General features: G+C 38.4%; 1 protein-coding gene across 2 annotated transcripts in view; it reads left to right on the plus strand.

Moving 5' to 3' along the window:
* The first annotated feature begins 6,056 nt into the window (after positions 1 to 6,056).
* il11ra (interleukin 11 receptor subunit alpha) overlaps positions 6,057 to 16,904 on the plus strand; it is a 54,522-nt gene continuing 43,674 nt past the window's right edge. The window contains exon 1 of one of the 2 annotated variants that reach the window (XM_073478517.1): positions 6,057 to 6,080. In XM_073478517.1, coding sequence (XP_073334618.1) covers positions 6,072 to 6,080 — 9 coding nt within the window. In that variant the 5' untranslated portion in view covers positions 6,057 to 6,071. Of the gene's footprint in view, positions 6,081 to 7,868; positions 7,986 to 16,904 lie in introns of those variants that run through there. The other variant, XM_073478518.1, reaches the window with a different exon arrangement.

Genomic DNA, 16,904 nt, shown 5'->3' on the forward strand with positions numbered 1-16,904 from the left:
CACAACAGAACCGCATTACACACCAGTTCTAGATACATCAACATCCTGTCCAGAACATTTGTTATCATGTGCTTTAACTGTTCTGATAGCGGTGAATAAATACACAGACGTCAGCGGGTGGAACAGAGCCAAATGGGCTGTAAGGCCTCATGATTTGGCTGACTGACACAGGGAGGGTGACTTTATTTTCAGGATGTCCCTACCTCTGCAATTATGTGACTATTTGTCAACAATTAAAAGGTCCAGTGTGTTGGATTTAGGGAGGCTTAGGGCCAGAAATGTATTTGATTATGTGTTTGTTTGTTTGTTTGTTTGTTTCATGGGGACAGTGCACAGCATCTTAGCTGTACCAGAGTTAGCTATAAGCTAATTTACATTTCCATAATTATGTTATTATTCATATTGTATAATCACCTGAAACTTAATATCATTGTATTTTTGTTAAGTTAGAATTAGTCCTTTATATCTACAGAAGGAGCAGATCCTCCTCAACAGAGTCCGCCATGTTGCACCCCAACCTTTCTACAGTAGCCCAGAGTGGACAAACCAAACACTGGCTCCAGAAAAGGCCTTTCGTCGTTGACCCAAAGGTGGCCTACGACACTACGTATACGACAGCTTAACACCCATTCACACCTGGGCCCACCTAGCCCTAACGACCCACTAGGATGTCGGTTGGGTAGCGGACTCACAAGTGGCCCTAACGACTCTTTAAGGACACTCCCACACATGGTTTAAAAGCCTGCAACTCCCCTCCAGTTAGTTAGAACTGAGGAAGCCTCTCGGATGAGAGGTGAAACGTCTTCAAGACACTGAAACAAGTCCAGTTGTCTACGATACAGCACTTTACCTTGAACTGGATTACTGAGAATCGTCACCAATGAGTATAAAAACAGCATCTGAATAATAGGCACAGCCCAACAATCTCATTTGTATCAATGTTCACTGTGAATGTGCGTGGGCTGCATGAGGATGAAGTGCTCATACCCACTTTTATCAGTTAAAATCACAGTATTTTCTGCATTTGGTAGTGCTAGGCTGATTAAATGTCATGAAACTTTCCGCTCTTGTAGCTCTCAGTTTTAAGTCTTGACTGTGGGTGTTAGTTGTTGGAAGTATACAGAGTTGTTTGTTTGACTGTTAGTTGGCAGGACAAAAAAAGACTTAACACATTTTACACAGTGCTGACTAAGAAACCAGTGATGCTTTTTTTTTTATTGATGGGGTTCCAGTTTCTGTCTGTTAACACTGCAGGAGGAGCCAACCACCATTACATTGTGTCCCAGTCCCATGAATATAATAGTTTATTACAGTACTAAAAATACTGTAATAAATATATAAAATAATATGTAAAGATGATCAATTGCAATAATTGTATATATGTATATACAGTCACGGTCAAAAGTTTACATACACTTGTAGATGGACATCATGGCAGTCTTCAGCTCCAATGATTTCTACAGCTCTCATTTTTCTGTGATGAATGAGAGGAACACAAAAAAAACATTCATGAAGTTTGGCTCAATAATGAATTTATTATAGGTCTTTTGAAAATGCGCCCAAATCTGCTGGGTCAAAAATATACATACAGTAATTCTGATATTTGGTAAAATGTCCCTCTGACATTTTCACCTCAGTTAGGTGCTTTTGATAGCCATCCACAAGCTTCTGGTCGTCCTCTGGCTGAATTTTTAACCACTCCTCTTGACAGAATCGGTGAAGTTCAACTAAATTTGTTCGTTTCCTGGCACAGGCTTGTTTCTTCAGCACAGGCCACATGTTCTCGATGGAGTTCAAGTCAGGACTTTGTTCCAAAACCTCAATTCTAGCCTGACTTAGCCATTCATCTACCACTTCTGATGTGTGTTTGGGATCATTGCCCCGTTGGAACACCCAACTGTACCCAAGACCCAATCTTCTGGCTGATGATTTCAGGTTTTTGTGAAGAATAATTAACTGTGACTGACTTGTTAGTGTGATACTTGCTTACATGTATTGCTAGAAAATATACTTCTAAAGTATATTTAATATGAGTAGAAGTAGTAAGTACTGCTCTAACAGGTGATTTTAACTTTTACCAAAGTAATATTATACCACATCATCTTTACTTTTACTCAAGTACGAGTGGATGGTGTCATAAGGACTGTCATAGTGTAAGGAGCTCTCCAGGGTTCAGCCATACAGACCCACATTATTATTTTACTCAGACAGTTAAAACCTATTAAAATACTCAGCAAGCAGCAGCCTTGAAGCTGTCCAGAAAACTCAGGCTCATGGTAAAGAAGTTGTTTTGACGTTGTTTGATTTTAGCCCATAAAAATGTTGTGACTCCTGCTTTGGATTTAGTAATTAAGAAGCTTCATGTTAACCCAACATCACTGAGGCTGAAGGACCTCACAGAACACTGGATCATGTAACATGCAGTCAGTCAGTTTATTTAACTTTGAAACATTCAGTGAGGTAAAGCTTTTAATGCAGCTGAAACATTTCCAGCTCATTCAGTCATCAGCTTCTCCGTCTTGAGCGTCTTGATTTTTGCACATGGAGACGAGCAGATGCTGAGAGCTTCTTCAGTGCTGTGTGTGAGGAGCGTCACAAACCTGCCACCACAGAGGAAGCACATGGTGACAGCCTCATCTGCACAGGTCCATTGTCTGGACCGCGGCTGTCGTCTTCTTCTGGTTTAGGCTCTGGAAGCAGGTTTGGTGCATGAGTCCTGTCATCAGAAAAACAAGTCATGAATATTTTATATTTTCTCTCCGGTGGGCCAACGCTGTTCCCAGAGCCCCTGCGGTTACCCTGTGTTACCACACGGAGGTGCTGCAGGGGTTCGGTGATTGTCCCCACATCAGTCCTGTCTTCCTCCTGCATTTGTTCCCCAGTCCTTGTGTGTTCCTCGTGTTTCTCATGTGTTCCTCACAGCTTTATGGTTTGTTCGCCGCTGTTGTCTTGCCTCCATCTTGTTGTTGTATTTGTTCCCTTTTTGTTGCTTGATCTTTTAATTTAAGGATTTTGGATTTTGGACTTGGGATTTTTGTTTTTTTTTCTCTGCTCTTGTACAACTCTTTAGTTTTCTTGGATTCATCATATGCCTTTTTGTTGCTGGCTTTTTGGTTGTTGGACTAGCATAACCAGCATTAACCAGCACTACAGCTTGCTTTTTGTTCCTTTATCTGCCTGCTCTGTTTTACCGCCCTTTTTGCTGCTTAACTGTATTCCATCAATCATTCCTGTGTGTTTAAGCCTGTGTTTCTCTCTCACTCTTCGTTGGTTCGCCTGTTTGTATCCTGTTTTCATCCTGTGTCTCCTCTGCTCTCGTGCTCCTGTGGCATTACCTTCTTTTCATTCACACGATTTCCTGACAGCCTTGCACCTCCAGGATGTGCGTATAATAAGCCTTCTGCTCATATGATACTAGTATGTCAATAATAGAGTCACATTTAAGGCATTGCATGCCAAGACTATCTGGGGCCTCGCCCTCTCATAGACCCTGGTGCAAGTTGCTACCTAGGGCATCGCCAGCCACGTCAGACACAGAGGCCAGCCTTCAAGCTGTTCCTTTACCACTTCTGATGTGTGTTTGGATCATTGGATCATCTTCTGGCTGATGATTTTAGGTTTTCCTGAATAATTTGGAGCTAATCCTCCTTCTTCATCATTCCATTTACTTTCTTTAGAGTACCAGATCCACAGGCAGCAAAACAGCCCCACAGCATAATACGACCACCACCATGCTTGACAGTAGGTATAGTGTTCTTGGGCTGAAAGGCCTCACCTTCTGTCCTCCAAACATATGGCTGGTCATTGTGGTCCAACAACTCAATTTTTGTTTCTCCTGACCACAGAGTTTTCTTCCAGAAGGCTTTGTCTTTGTCTATGTGATCAGCAGCAAACTTCAGTCCAGCTTTATGGTGCCTCGTCTGGAGCAAGGGCTTCTTTCTTTCTCGGCAGTCTCTCAGCTTATGTTGATGCAAAACACACACACACACATTTTCTCTCAGCAACAGGCGATAGTTTGTGTTTTCGTCCTGATTGTGGCAGTGACACAACTGTGTCTGTAATTGCTTTGAAATGGCTCCAAGTGACTTTTTGTATGTATGTATGTATGTGTGTGTGTGTGTGTGTGTGTGTGTATATATATATATATATATATATACATATATATACATACATATATATCTTTGCGAGTTCCAGTAAGAAGGTGGTAAAAAATAGTAAATAATAAGTAAATACTGTGATTAGGGTACAACAGTGTCTGGTTACTGTAAAAACACAATACATTACTGTGACTTTAATGTATATAACTGTAATAATTGTATACTACTGTGAATTTACTGCAATTATTAGCCAGTAATTTACTGACTGAAATTACAATAATTATAATACGTTTCACAGTGTGTCTTATCAGTGAACATGTTCAAACAGCATAAACCTACATCCACTGAAATATAGCCTACAAAGGTTTACGATAAAAATCTGATGTCCTGAGGTTTCTGGTGTTCATGTAAATGATAAATGCAAATTCCACTCTTCAGCCTGCAGATTTGACTCTTTTATGTAATGAGTCAGAATGTCCAGCAGGGGGAAGCAACACTGTGTCACAGTATGCAACAGGTGGTTGACAAGATTGAATTACTGCATTGTCATAGTCTGGCAATGCACTGACCATTGTGTTTGATTACAAAGAAACTTGAACGCACTAAGTAAACATTATGATTTAAATTTAGATTTAAAAGCACTGAGGCCTGGTGATCAGAGCCAATGTGCTATTGTCCTACTGTCAGACAATAAAACATGAGCAGCGTACTGTACATTATAAATCTATATTAATTTACAGTTTCAATTATAAACAGAAAGAAAGAAGAAAGACGATTTACTTTCTATTAAACATTTTACGATATGTATAATAGAAACAAACAGAACCGTAATCGCTAATATGAAGCCTAGGGTCATGATGCGCAAGAACATGGACATGCTATGATAAGAGAGGTATAGACAAGTGATGTGAAAGTTAGAAGTACAGCAACATAAACACAGATAAGCAAATAACAGACAAAAATCTGACGGAGGAAGCACAGATAAAGAGGTGAGAAGAAGCATAGGCAGGGAACAGACTGACAGGTACATTGGCTCATACAGTAAGGCAGATGGACGGGCAGATAAACTCAGCAGCAGACAAAAAGAAAGAAAAAAGCCACGCAGATGGACAAACAGTCAGAAAAAAAAACGAGCAGATGCAGTCCAGTCCACAAAACATGACCTCAAACACCACTCTGACGCAGCCTAAACAAAAAAATAAAAATGTAACAGTCTAACATAGTTGAAAACAAAATTGTCTTCTCGGCCTGGATGCCATCCGCTGGCCTCCTGTTCCTAATGAGACGTACTGTAACTCTTCCAAGCTGCAACTGACAGCTCAGGGTCAGTAAGGGGGTGTCTGGATTTGTTTAAAATGGAAAGTCCCCTTTTTTCTATGAAATAATTGATGTCAGTTTTGTTTGCCTAATGAGTGGACTGGAAACCAACTGCCACAGCTTTCATCCAGATTGTTCTTGTGCAGTCTGTGCAGGTCAAAGGTCAACGTTACTGTGCAAATAAACAGCCTGAAATAGAGCACACAGCCTTCTACTAATGTGTGCTATTGAAACTGTTTTTCGAGGTCATAAATGACAAGAACACTCTTTGAGAAAAATAAGTAGTTTAGGTATGTGTTACTGAACAGTTAAATCTTGAATATAATCTGTATGACATGTGCTATAATCATGCACGATTAAAGGCAAGACTCAATCCAACATGACACCCCTGCAGTAAATCTTAGCGAAGCTGAAACTCTTCCATTTCTGTTGACACTGTATCAGAGTGCTGTTGATTCTACCCTACGGTCATTTCGAGGCTGTGTATTGGACTGTGTTTCACTGACGGATGTGTTTTTCCACCTCCATCTACATTCACCAGGGAGGACAAAAGGTCACCGCTTTGGATAATGAGCTGTTACAGTCATCCAGCTTATTGTCTGGTTATGCACAGAGCACTGGGAACATTAATGGGTTTAATGTGTTTCAGCACTCATCATGGAGCAGGTGAGCGACATAATAAATGATATAATAAATCAGACACCTGTCTGAAGCAGTAGGACTCACAGTTTTGTTGCTGTTTTTTAGGGTTTTAAGCAAAAACATATTATGTTATGATTTATTTTACTGGCTCCAGAATTGTATATTATTGTATTATTGCGTTATAATTATTGATGCCTAAAGGTGTAGTGGAGAAGCAGTATAAAATAGCATAAAATGAAAATACTAAAGTACAAGTACCTCAAAATTGTACTTAGTACAGTCCTTGAGTAAATGTACTTAGTTACATTCCATCACAGGACAATTACATACTATTTGACAGTCAGTCGTGATCGGTCTGACTGTAATGAGCGGTTTGAGGAAAACAGCGTTTGTGTGCCATAGTTGGTATATTCAGTGCCTTTGTTCACATATGTAAACAATTTGTGGGAGACAACACTGTTTACACAAATTGGCCCTCATGTCTTCAATGTTCTTACCACCAATTGAGATAATTCATGTTATTTAAATGTGTTTATCTTGGCACTTATTTATTTATCTATTTATTTATTTAACCATTTTTGCTCTCCTTAATGGTCCAGTATGTAGTGTGTGTTTGTGACATCTAGCCTTGAGGTTGCAGATTGCAACCAACTGAATACCCCTCGCCTCACCATCTCCTGTAGTGGCCACTAAAAACAGGACAAACGTGAAAGGCCCTCTCCTGAGCCAGTGTTTGGTTTGTCCGTTCTGAGCTACTATAGAAACATGGTGGTGCAATATGCAATATGTAGATATAAAAGGCTCATAATAAGGCAACTGAAACACAATGATTTGTAGTTTCAGGTGATTATACACTAATGAAATTTAAGTATTTAAGTATTAAATTCAATTTCGACAAATATACAGTGGAGCCTCCTCAATTCTACACACTGGCTCTTTAAGGGTGCACTGCTGTATGTAGTTTTGGGGGAGAAATTTTAATCGTTTTTCATGACTGAATAAACAAACTGACCTTAAAGGACAACACAATTTCATACTGTTTTACTTATATTTGTTTTGTTTTACTTATGTTTATATTTGGCAGACCCTGCCACCTTTCTAGCTTCAAACAGTGTTCTGCGGACCTTATTTTACTCTGAGAACAGCTTGTTTATTCAGTTATGAAAAGAATAAATATTTCTGAGTTTGTATTATTACCTCATTAATATTGTAAATATTAAAATTCTGAGTTTGAATTTCTTCTCCAAAACTACATAATGCCCCTTTAAACTAAGACAAAAACACATAATGAAAAAACAAGTTGTAAATACTTTTACGATTATTTTAAGATGACGAAATTGATGACCAAATTAAATACTGAATCAATACATTAAAATAAATAATTAATTTAATTAAAAAAGTAAGTATGCATTTTCAAAAGTAATAGTAAAATTGTATGACTGGCTTTTATATGTAAACCCACTGCATGAATAATTTGGTCATTTAATATATTACTACACTAAAATTAATAAAAATTATTGCAATAAAAGTTCTGCATACAGTTTCAAATAACACCTTTCAATGCGTGTTTACCCCAAAACTTCAGTAAACAGGTGACGCAATAATCCTGCTGCATCTAATCGTCCACGCCACATTCCTCAGCCCTCTGACCTGGGATCAGTGCTGATAGCTCAGCCTCCATAATCCCTTTACAGTCAGGTCCCGCCCACTCAGCCGAATGATTGACAGCCGGCTCCTCCAAAGAGGCGTCGGCCGACTCGTCTGGCCTCCGTTCTCCCCTCCTCCACCTCCTTGTCCGACTTTGTTGCTCTCCTGCCCCGCTAGCCCGTCTCCAGTCTCTCCGGGGTGCCGAAGAACAACTCGACAAACTGCCAGCCATGGAAGGCGACAATATAATAATGCCTGTTTGACTCGGGGAGATTTTCCAAGGTAAGTTTGGTGATTTAAACCGGGGAGGAGGGTGCTAGCTGGCGGGGAAGCTGCGTGTGCGGGGGGCCGAAAAGTTTATCCGCCTCAGTACGCGGGACAGGAGGGAAGAGAGAGGGGGAAACACTCCAATGTTGTTCACCGTGGGGATGTGTCATGCTGCTAGCTAACATGTTTGCTCTCTTTTAGCTTGTGTAGCAACATGTCTTTTAATTCAATGGCCTGTCATTTTGTCACAGAAATTAACATTATTCTGTCATGTGTTGTGATTGTATGTCTGATAAGTATGGGATAAAGTGAACATGAGCTCTTTTCTTCACTGAAAACTGAAGTAACATGTCGCTTCAGCTGTGATTTTAGGTTCAAGTTTAAATTTAAAGGAAGAAGAAAGTGGCGACACACAAGTGAAGCATTACACATTATTAAAGAAATGTGGCTTAATTTAAAATGTAATATGTTGTTTGAATGAATTAAAGGGGCACTTGTAGTTTTGGAGAAGACATTTAAATTCAGAATTGAAATGTTTACAATATTAATGAGGTAATAATACAAACTTAGAAATGTTTATTTTCTCCATAATCTGTTCTGAGAGGAAAATAAGGTCCCAGAACACTGTTTGAAGCTGGAAAGGGGGCAGGGTCCGCCACACATAAACAAAGTAAAACTGTATGAAATTGTGTTGTCCTTTAAGATCAGTTTGTTTATTCAGTTTATTCAGTTATGAAAACAAAGGGAGCTTGTTTATTTAGTTTGTTTAGGCTGAAAAAATCAGTCAGTTATTTCTCTTCTGATTAAAATGTCTTCCCCAAAACTACATACTGCACCTTTAACTTTTCTAGACTCGTAGCTTATATGTTACGTTACGTGGCAAGTTGTAAGCTATACCTTTATGTGTATGCAACACTGTATATTTGTCATTTATTCATAGGTATATAAAGAGCTCAATCAAAAGCACAAGTGTTGAAAACTGTGCGTCATCCAAAAGCACTTGTTGATGTGATAAACAAAATCAGTCTTCATCTTGCTCTCTCTTTTTGTAAAGTTATATGCACAATTATAGTTGAAGGGCAACTGCAAATGCACTGAGCCCGCAATTAGAAATAACTACTGTACACACACACACACAGACAGGCAGACAGACAGCGAGTGAGCGAGAGAGAGACAGAAAAAGACAGAGACAGTGGGACGGGGTCTCCCTACAGATGTGCATTCCTCTAGCTAGTGGAGTGATCAAGCCTTTAAATAGAGCTCAACAGGAATGCAAACAGACCAAGCAGAAAGACGAAGCCTGGGGGCGTCTCAGGAGCAGGAGAGGGGAAGGTAGGTGGTAGAAGAAGGGCAGAGAGACGAGGCTGTGAGTGCTTTTGCTCAAAATGAGCTTGGTTTATTGGTCTTTCTGAAATTGTTTTTAGCAGAATTTGTGTCAAAGTTCATGTGATGTCTTCTGAAGCTTTATGCCACCAAGAAAGTCAAGGTTAAGTTGTCTAGGGGGGAGATTTAGATCTGTGTTGTTGCATCTCTGTGTATCATTGCACATTGCGGATCAGTGGCAGAATTTGACCCGTAGCCACAAATCCTAATGTGACGTCAGTGTACGATCATGTTTATCAACCAGTCTGTTGTGCTTCAAAGAGATGACATAGTGCACAGAGATCGTGTTGTATAGGCGACTGAAGGAGATTTTCATTCATGTGTTAACAACTTTTGAGTCTTTGTGCTGGATTGCTGGTTTTGGTTGGTGTTATTATTATTATTTTTTAATTTGATAGAAGATGACACATTGGATATTAATAAGTTGGATCATGATTTACGAATGTTCACATGTATGATTAAATGTAAAAGCATTTCAGGGTTTGTATGATGTCTTGAAACTTTGGACAATGCTTAATTTGAAGTCTTATGGTTTTAAGCTTAGGAACATACATTTGAATTCAGATATAAAATGCAAAATGCTTTATTTTTTTTAAATTAAAAAAATGTTTCATATTTGAAATGAAACAATCCCATCGTCATATCAGTTTGTTGTCTTTGGGTGTTGAATTTAGAAATTAATCATGATCAGAAGACTAAAAGTGACAATACATATTGATTGCTGTCAGAATAAAATAATTCTGTAAATGTACATGTGATGTTAAGGCTTCAAGAGTCTGGAAACTTTTGGTTTAGGTTCCTTGAAAGTACTAGAAATGTACTATTATAAAGCTGTACGAACTTCTTTGTCATGAAATGGTGGCTTACACTCTTACTCCTTGCTTTAAATGTTGACAAAGGGGGGAATTCAAGGATTAATTAAAGGTTTTAGTCTGGTGTAATAAGCTCAGAAGTGGCTCAGGCTGTTACTGGTTTGGTCAGAGTTTGTCATGTGTTGCCATCTTTCGGGGTTTAGTTGTCCCATTACATTTGGCTTTTTATTGGATTGGCCCAATCGCATTTTACACTATTGACCAATTTTTGACTTTCCCTCTCTGTGGTTTGTCACTGCTGGTTGCTTGAGAAATGGGCTGGGAGAGTTTACACTCAGACTGTACTTTGTTGGCTGTCTGTTGACCAATTGGAGGCAATTTTCCTCCTGTGGTGGTAAAATAGAAAGACAGGCAGCCAGTCTTGCCATGCTAATATGCCCCAGGTTTTCAGTGGTTCCCAGTTGGATCACACTTTCTTTGCTTTGAAATCCATTCAGCTAATTTAACTTTGTCTGTTGAGTCTATGCAGAGTGATTAAAGGTAATTGTTTGTTCCTAGCCAGAGTTACTATGAGCTCTGTGGAGAGAGGAGCCAAACACCTGGCCACTCCCTGCAGTTTTTCTGTCAGTTACAGTAGTGTTGACTGTTAATGGATTTCACTTCACAGACTGGGTGGCCCTGATTGGGAAGACGTTCCTTAGTTTTAATCTCTAGCTTGTCTGGTTCACATTAAAGAAAGCTGGCTTTGAAACTGTCTAACAGAACATCAGCTCTTCCACTCTCTTGACCACTTCACCGCTGTGAAACTAAATGTACACAGGGTAAGAAAAAAACGAGAGACAGCAGGCACCTTGCTGTTTACCTCTGGCAAGTTAGTCTGCCCATGGATTCCCATGTCCTCTGTCCCTATAAAAGGAAAACTGGAGTGTATTTTCGTTTTACAAACATTGTGACCAAAAAGTCTGTAAAAAGATTATTTAGAAACTAACTCAGTGAACAAATGTGTTTTTTTGATTCAGCGGCTGCTGGGATATCTAAAAAAGAAAGGGAAATCCGAGGTGCTAGGATTTCTGAGAATAGTGACATTTCAAACATGGCTTACATCTACAACTTTGAAACCAGTCAGGATGAAAGATAAAATATTTTTTTACAAATACAAATCCATTTTTTTAAGTGATCCTTAAAATTCGGTTATCAAACACTTGTGACAAAGGTATGTAGAGAGGTGGGGAGGAGTGTTAAGAGGAGGAATGTAATACCAGAGAACATCTCTCTTTCTCTGAAAAGCATGTGTGACTGACTGTAGATGGGAGGGGAAGAGCGAGGGCAGATTGTGTACTTGTTAATCTGTCTGTCTCTGACGGATAGAGAAAAAAATAAAAGTAAAAACTTCTAAAATGGGTCGCTAAATATACCTGGGTGGCCTGTCCAAGTAAAGTCTGGGAATTTAGAAATTATAAATGACCCAAAGCACCCTTTTCGGTATCATCATCTCCCAAAAAAGTTTCTATATCAGCACATATAGGACAACATTCATGCTGATATGATTTATTTGTGATCTGCTGATACTGGTCTGTTAACGATATATCTATATTAATATCGGCCACCTGATGTATCGGCCAGGCTGCCGATAACAACAATTCACTAGATTTAATAAGATTATTACCTCTACTTAGTGTTAAGTGAGAAAATAACTTTTAAAAGTAGCTTTCAAATTATTACACGATTATTCACATGACTATTTTATAAGAATAGCCAATCAGAGAAAGATTAAACCAAAATAAATCTGCCTCACTGCTCCATCAAAATCCTGACATTTTTGTTTTTGCTGTTTGATAAATAAAGACATACAAAGACCTAACTTATTATACTTAAGTTCACTTTTTAGCCCAGCTCAGCTCAGTTAAACTCACCTCGAAACACCTCATTCAAGTTTGAGAAAAGGTACTGTTCAGCTTTGCCTGATTCCCTGCAGACAGCTCACACTGGCAGTCAAATCTCTGCGCTAGCTCTGGCCAAAAACCACATACGCACACACTTGCACACAAGTATGCACAGGCTCCACTTAGACCTTCGCACAGACGCACGCATGCACGTATACATGCATAGGCACAAAGTCAGACGATCCAATACTTTCAAGCGCACACTCACATAATCACAAGCGCACAGAGCTAAACTCAGTCCAAGCCTCCATACTCGCTTCTCCACACTCATATTTCACTAGTCACACACAGAGGGCCCACAGCAATCAACTTTAAATTAGAGAGAAAGCTGCTCCAAGAACTTCAGTGCTGCTTGCCAGGTCTGAGGCCATACTGTTCTTGGTGTGTGTGTGTGTGTGTGTGTGTGTGTGTGTGTGTGTGTGTGCGTGTGTGAGACAGAGAGACAGAAAGAGCCAGCTCTTGATATTAAACCAACTTTGAGGGGCCTAGAGTGGGGTGTTTCTCCTCCTTTGTGCTGCTGTTCATGCACTTTCTTCACCAGGAGCTCTGCTCAGTTGTTCAGTGCTTTTCAGGAGTTTCTGCTAGAAACAATATAAAGTTATTTAATCTCAACCTGGCTTGCTAATTTTTTCATTTACTACGATTGTCTATGTTTGCTACAGTTGCCACAGCTCCAAGCCACAAGGTCAAGCCACTTGATCTTGTGGCTTTGGGCTGTGGCTTCCTTTTGAGGTCAACTGACCATTAAAGGAGAGCGATAGTGTGGTGATAGTGAAAGTGTATTATTTGTTAGACAGTGAGGACTTTCTTTTCTGCTTGCACAGCTAAAGCTGCCCTTAGTGATACAAAAATGTCCCTGTATGATGGGTGAAGGATGATTAAATACATAATGGCTCTGCAAAGAAACCTTATACTGGCTCTTGCATATGGGAACTGATGCCAAACATCTGAAGGTTGCTGCATCTGTTTTACATTGAGGAACATATTTTTGCCAGAAGAGTCTGGAAATATCTCACCATCATTTCACATAATCTTGATCTTGCCTGTTATCATATTTCATAGTATGATGGATAAATACCTTGAATAAGACTATTACACAAGAATGCCTATCCAAGAAATTCAAGATAAATTCAACATAAGAATGTTTAAGGGTGAAGTTTTAAAGGGCATATAATGACAAAAATATATATGAAGCTTTAATGTTAAACAAAAGTCTTTCTGAGCTTGGTGCAGCTTTATTGCAAGTAGGGATGTTAATGATAAATTATTAATTGATTAATCGGCATAAAGAATTGAACCAATTGAAAATATATTGACCGACAATCAGAGATGAGCACAAATACATCAGAACATATCTTGTTAGAAATTACAAATACTTGCTTATCAAATATATCAAAGTAAATACTGGTATGATTTTAAAATACAAGTAATTTTTAATTTAGAAAATACAAAAAGACATTCTACACAAACTGATTATTACATTTTAGCACTTAGTAGCCTCAATATGGGTTGGATGGTGTTGAATAGTGACAGACAGGAGCTCCGCAATTAAAATAAAGTCATTATTTATGTCTTTTAGTTCATTATTCAAATAACTTGTTGTTTACTTTATCTGTTTTAACTCTTAACGTAGCCTACTCTGATTTTGTATGGTAAAACTTCTAACATTTCAAAAATTACTTATGATTAGCCAAATTAATTGAAGAAATTGCTTAAAATTTGCATCCCTAATTGCAAGCATGTTATGGATGATTATAATTTGAGCAGGGGAGTCACGAACTCCATCTTTTATTTCACCCTTATAAAAACAGTTGTTCTACCTGTTGGATATAGAAATGTTGTCTTTGTGCTACAGTTTGACACCAGAAGATGGCATCATATTTTTTACTGATTAGCCCAAGTGGAGACTATTTTTAGGTGATGTCGTATTTTGGTCATCTTGTTTTGCATTTGTGTATTTAACTTAACGTGCCATCACAGCAGCTGTAAGAGAAGAAGCTGCAGGAGTATGAAGTTTCAAGCTGCACTTAGGTAATGGATCCATCTCTAAACAGAAAGCGCTTAAAGTTGTCTTTAGTTTAATGTGCCCACTAATAGCCATCATCTATTTGTTAATTAATCTAGTAGTGCTGTTTACATGATCTCAAGCACGCGTCATCGTTTATGAAACTGTTGTGGCAAGGTTGATTTTAGCTTATACAAGAGAAGACACAAGATACTGTTTTACATGGCCACTTCAGCCACAGAACAGCACATCGTTCGTTGTAAATAGAACAGATTCCAACGATGTAATCCACTAAATCATACGTTTCCAGATCTTGTCTTGATATCAAACAGACAGCTTCTGCTAGCGTTTCAACTCAAGTTAAAGACTGTGTCCTTTAACTAAACTAAAGTTTCTCTATTTTACCAACGTTACAAAGCCTGAGTTTCACTGTAACTTTTCACAGAGAGAGGGCCCTAATGTTCAGTTCAACAGTTCTAATAAAGTTAATACCAAATATTGTTCAATTTCGGCAGTGTTACATAAAAAAATAATAAAATGTTTAAATATGAATAAAGATGACTATGATGTACCTGTCCAGATTTAGCCAACAAAAAATAGTCTCCATTTTAATAATATATATATATATATATATATATATATGTATATATATATGTGTGTGTATATATATATATATATATATATGTGTGTGTGTGTAAATCAGCTATCAGCTTTTTCCTTCTCCTAACTACCTTTATTATATCGGCCTTTAAAAATTCACTATCGGTCGACCTCTAGATTAAAGGTCAGTTTCCTTGACATTGTGGCTGGATGAAGGCTGATTTGATTACCTGCTGGAAAAATAAATCCATGTAATAAGATAAAAATCATATATCAATTGAAAATTTAAAGAAAGGGAAAGGCACTCACTTGCTGGCTTACTTCTGCAGTGGCCCAACATGGAGTACTGGCTGATGCCGACAGCTCCACCGTGTGCTTATCACTTGTTGGGGTGAATAACTGGCCATCTTGAAAAATGGCTTGCTCAAAAAGTTCCAGGAAAGATAAATGTAAAGAATGTGCTTCCCATGCAAATGTTCTTTAAGACCTCTGTGGACCTCTACAGGCGTGCGCTGTAGGAATCTATAACATTTTCATCTATTTGTCAAAGAGTGAGATAACTGACTGTATGTGTATGGAATTTGCTCTGTGTGTTGACATATTGCTGCGATCTTGCCAGTAAAAGCAAAATCTATGGTTAGCCATATATTCTGTAACTACTCTGTCCAGTGCACTGTTGACTGAAAAAACACTGCTTACTGGGGAGATTATTAGAACTTGGCAGAATATTAGTCTGTGCTGGAAAAACACTCTATTGATTGCTTTGGTATAAAATTCTACGTCCAAATCATGAGTGCTTACTTGCCAAACCAGCATGAAGAATACCGTGGATTGATTTACAAGCCACTGTGGCAAAAACCGTACCAGCATTTTGGCTGCTGAGTGTTGACTCCCAGTGTTCATATTTACCATCACTGCTGTCCTGAAAATGTTCTGTTTGTTAACCTGGTGTCTAACATGAAATTAGAGCATCAGATCCACCTTCTTGTTATTTGAAGATGTAATGTAATGCTGCCATCTCAGTGAGACACATTTTCTGAAGCAGTTAAGAGATCTGAGAGCTAAAGGGAGAGACCCTTATATTTGTCTTTATTTAGTGGTTTCATGTCTGTCTCTATTGGAAGTTGTGTCCACATTTTCTAGTAAAACCGCCCTCACTTTGGAGTTTTATCATATTTCTCTCTGATGCATGTATATTCAGAAATATGTATCAGTGCTAATTCGCACCTAAACAAGTACTTCTACAATACCAGAGACACATTGATATGGAACCAGCAATCACCAATCCCTAAAGTCTTATATCAATTTAATTCAACTTTATTTGTATAGTACCTTTCATACAAATTAGTGCAGTCCAAAGTGCTTCACAGATGACTGACAAGCAAATGGTCAGACAGAACAAGTGAAAAAAATTAAAATAAAAAATAGATAAAATGGATTTAAAAGACAAAGCAAAGATAAAAAAAAGGATGACAAAGAAATACAATAAAATAGATTTAAAAGCTATGATAATAATGATGACATTTGACATTTTACAGATAAAAGAGAATACAATTTTACACAATAAAGTAAGTACAACTAACCTCAGCTTTGGCTACGTCTGTCCAGGCTCTAAAGACTGTGGCAGTGATGGCTTTGAGCCAGAACGACTATAGCGTGGTTAAACCTGAGACAGTGTGGATCATTCTGTCACTGAGGCTTTGAGAGATAATGTTCGGGGATGTAGCCGCTTGCTTCAAGGTTGCTAGCTCTGATTCACCAAACTGTGTCATCAACTGTTGGACAGATCCTCAACTGTGACACACATGGTTGAAAAGGAACATTTCCTGGTGTGAATAGTGTATCTGTGCCTTTCTGTATAGTTACAAGTACACTCATCACTGTGTCTCTGTGAAAGCATTTTGCATGAGTAAATAAATAATACAAAAGCTTTCGTCACCACAGTCACCACACGAGAGGAAGAGTTAGTTTTGAATGTGCAGGCCAAAGCAGACCATAATATTTATGTATTCGTTTTATTATTTCCATGGGATGGAAATTGTATTGATGCTTGTATCCTTTATAGAAAACACGTCTCTTCAATAGAGATGAAACATTTAATTGAATAGTAGATTAAAAGATGGGAATTGATTCATTGTTGCATAAGGCAGAAACATAAAGTGATCTTGAATGTGTCAGTTGGATATTTTGT

The sequence above is a fragment of the Pagrus major genome, chromosome 12 (genome assembly GCF_040436345.1).
Source record: "Pagrus major chromosome 12, Pma_NU_1.0".
In the NCBI taxonomy this organism is placed as follows: domain Eukaryota; kingdom Metazoa; phylum Chordata; class Actinopteri; order Spariformes; family Sparidae; genus Pagrus; species Pagrus major.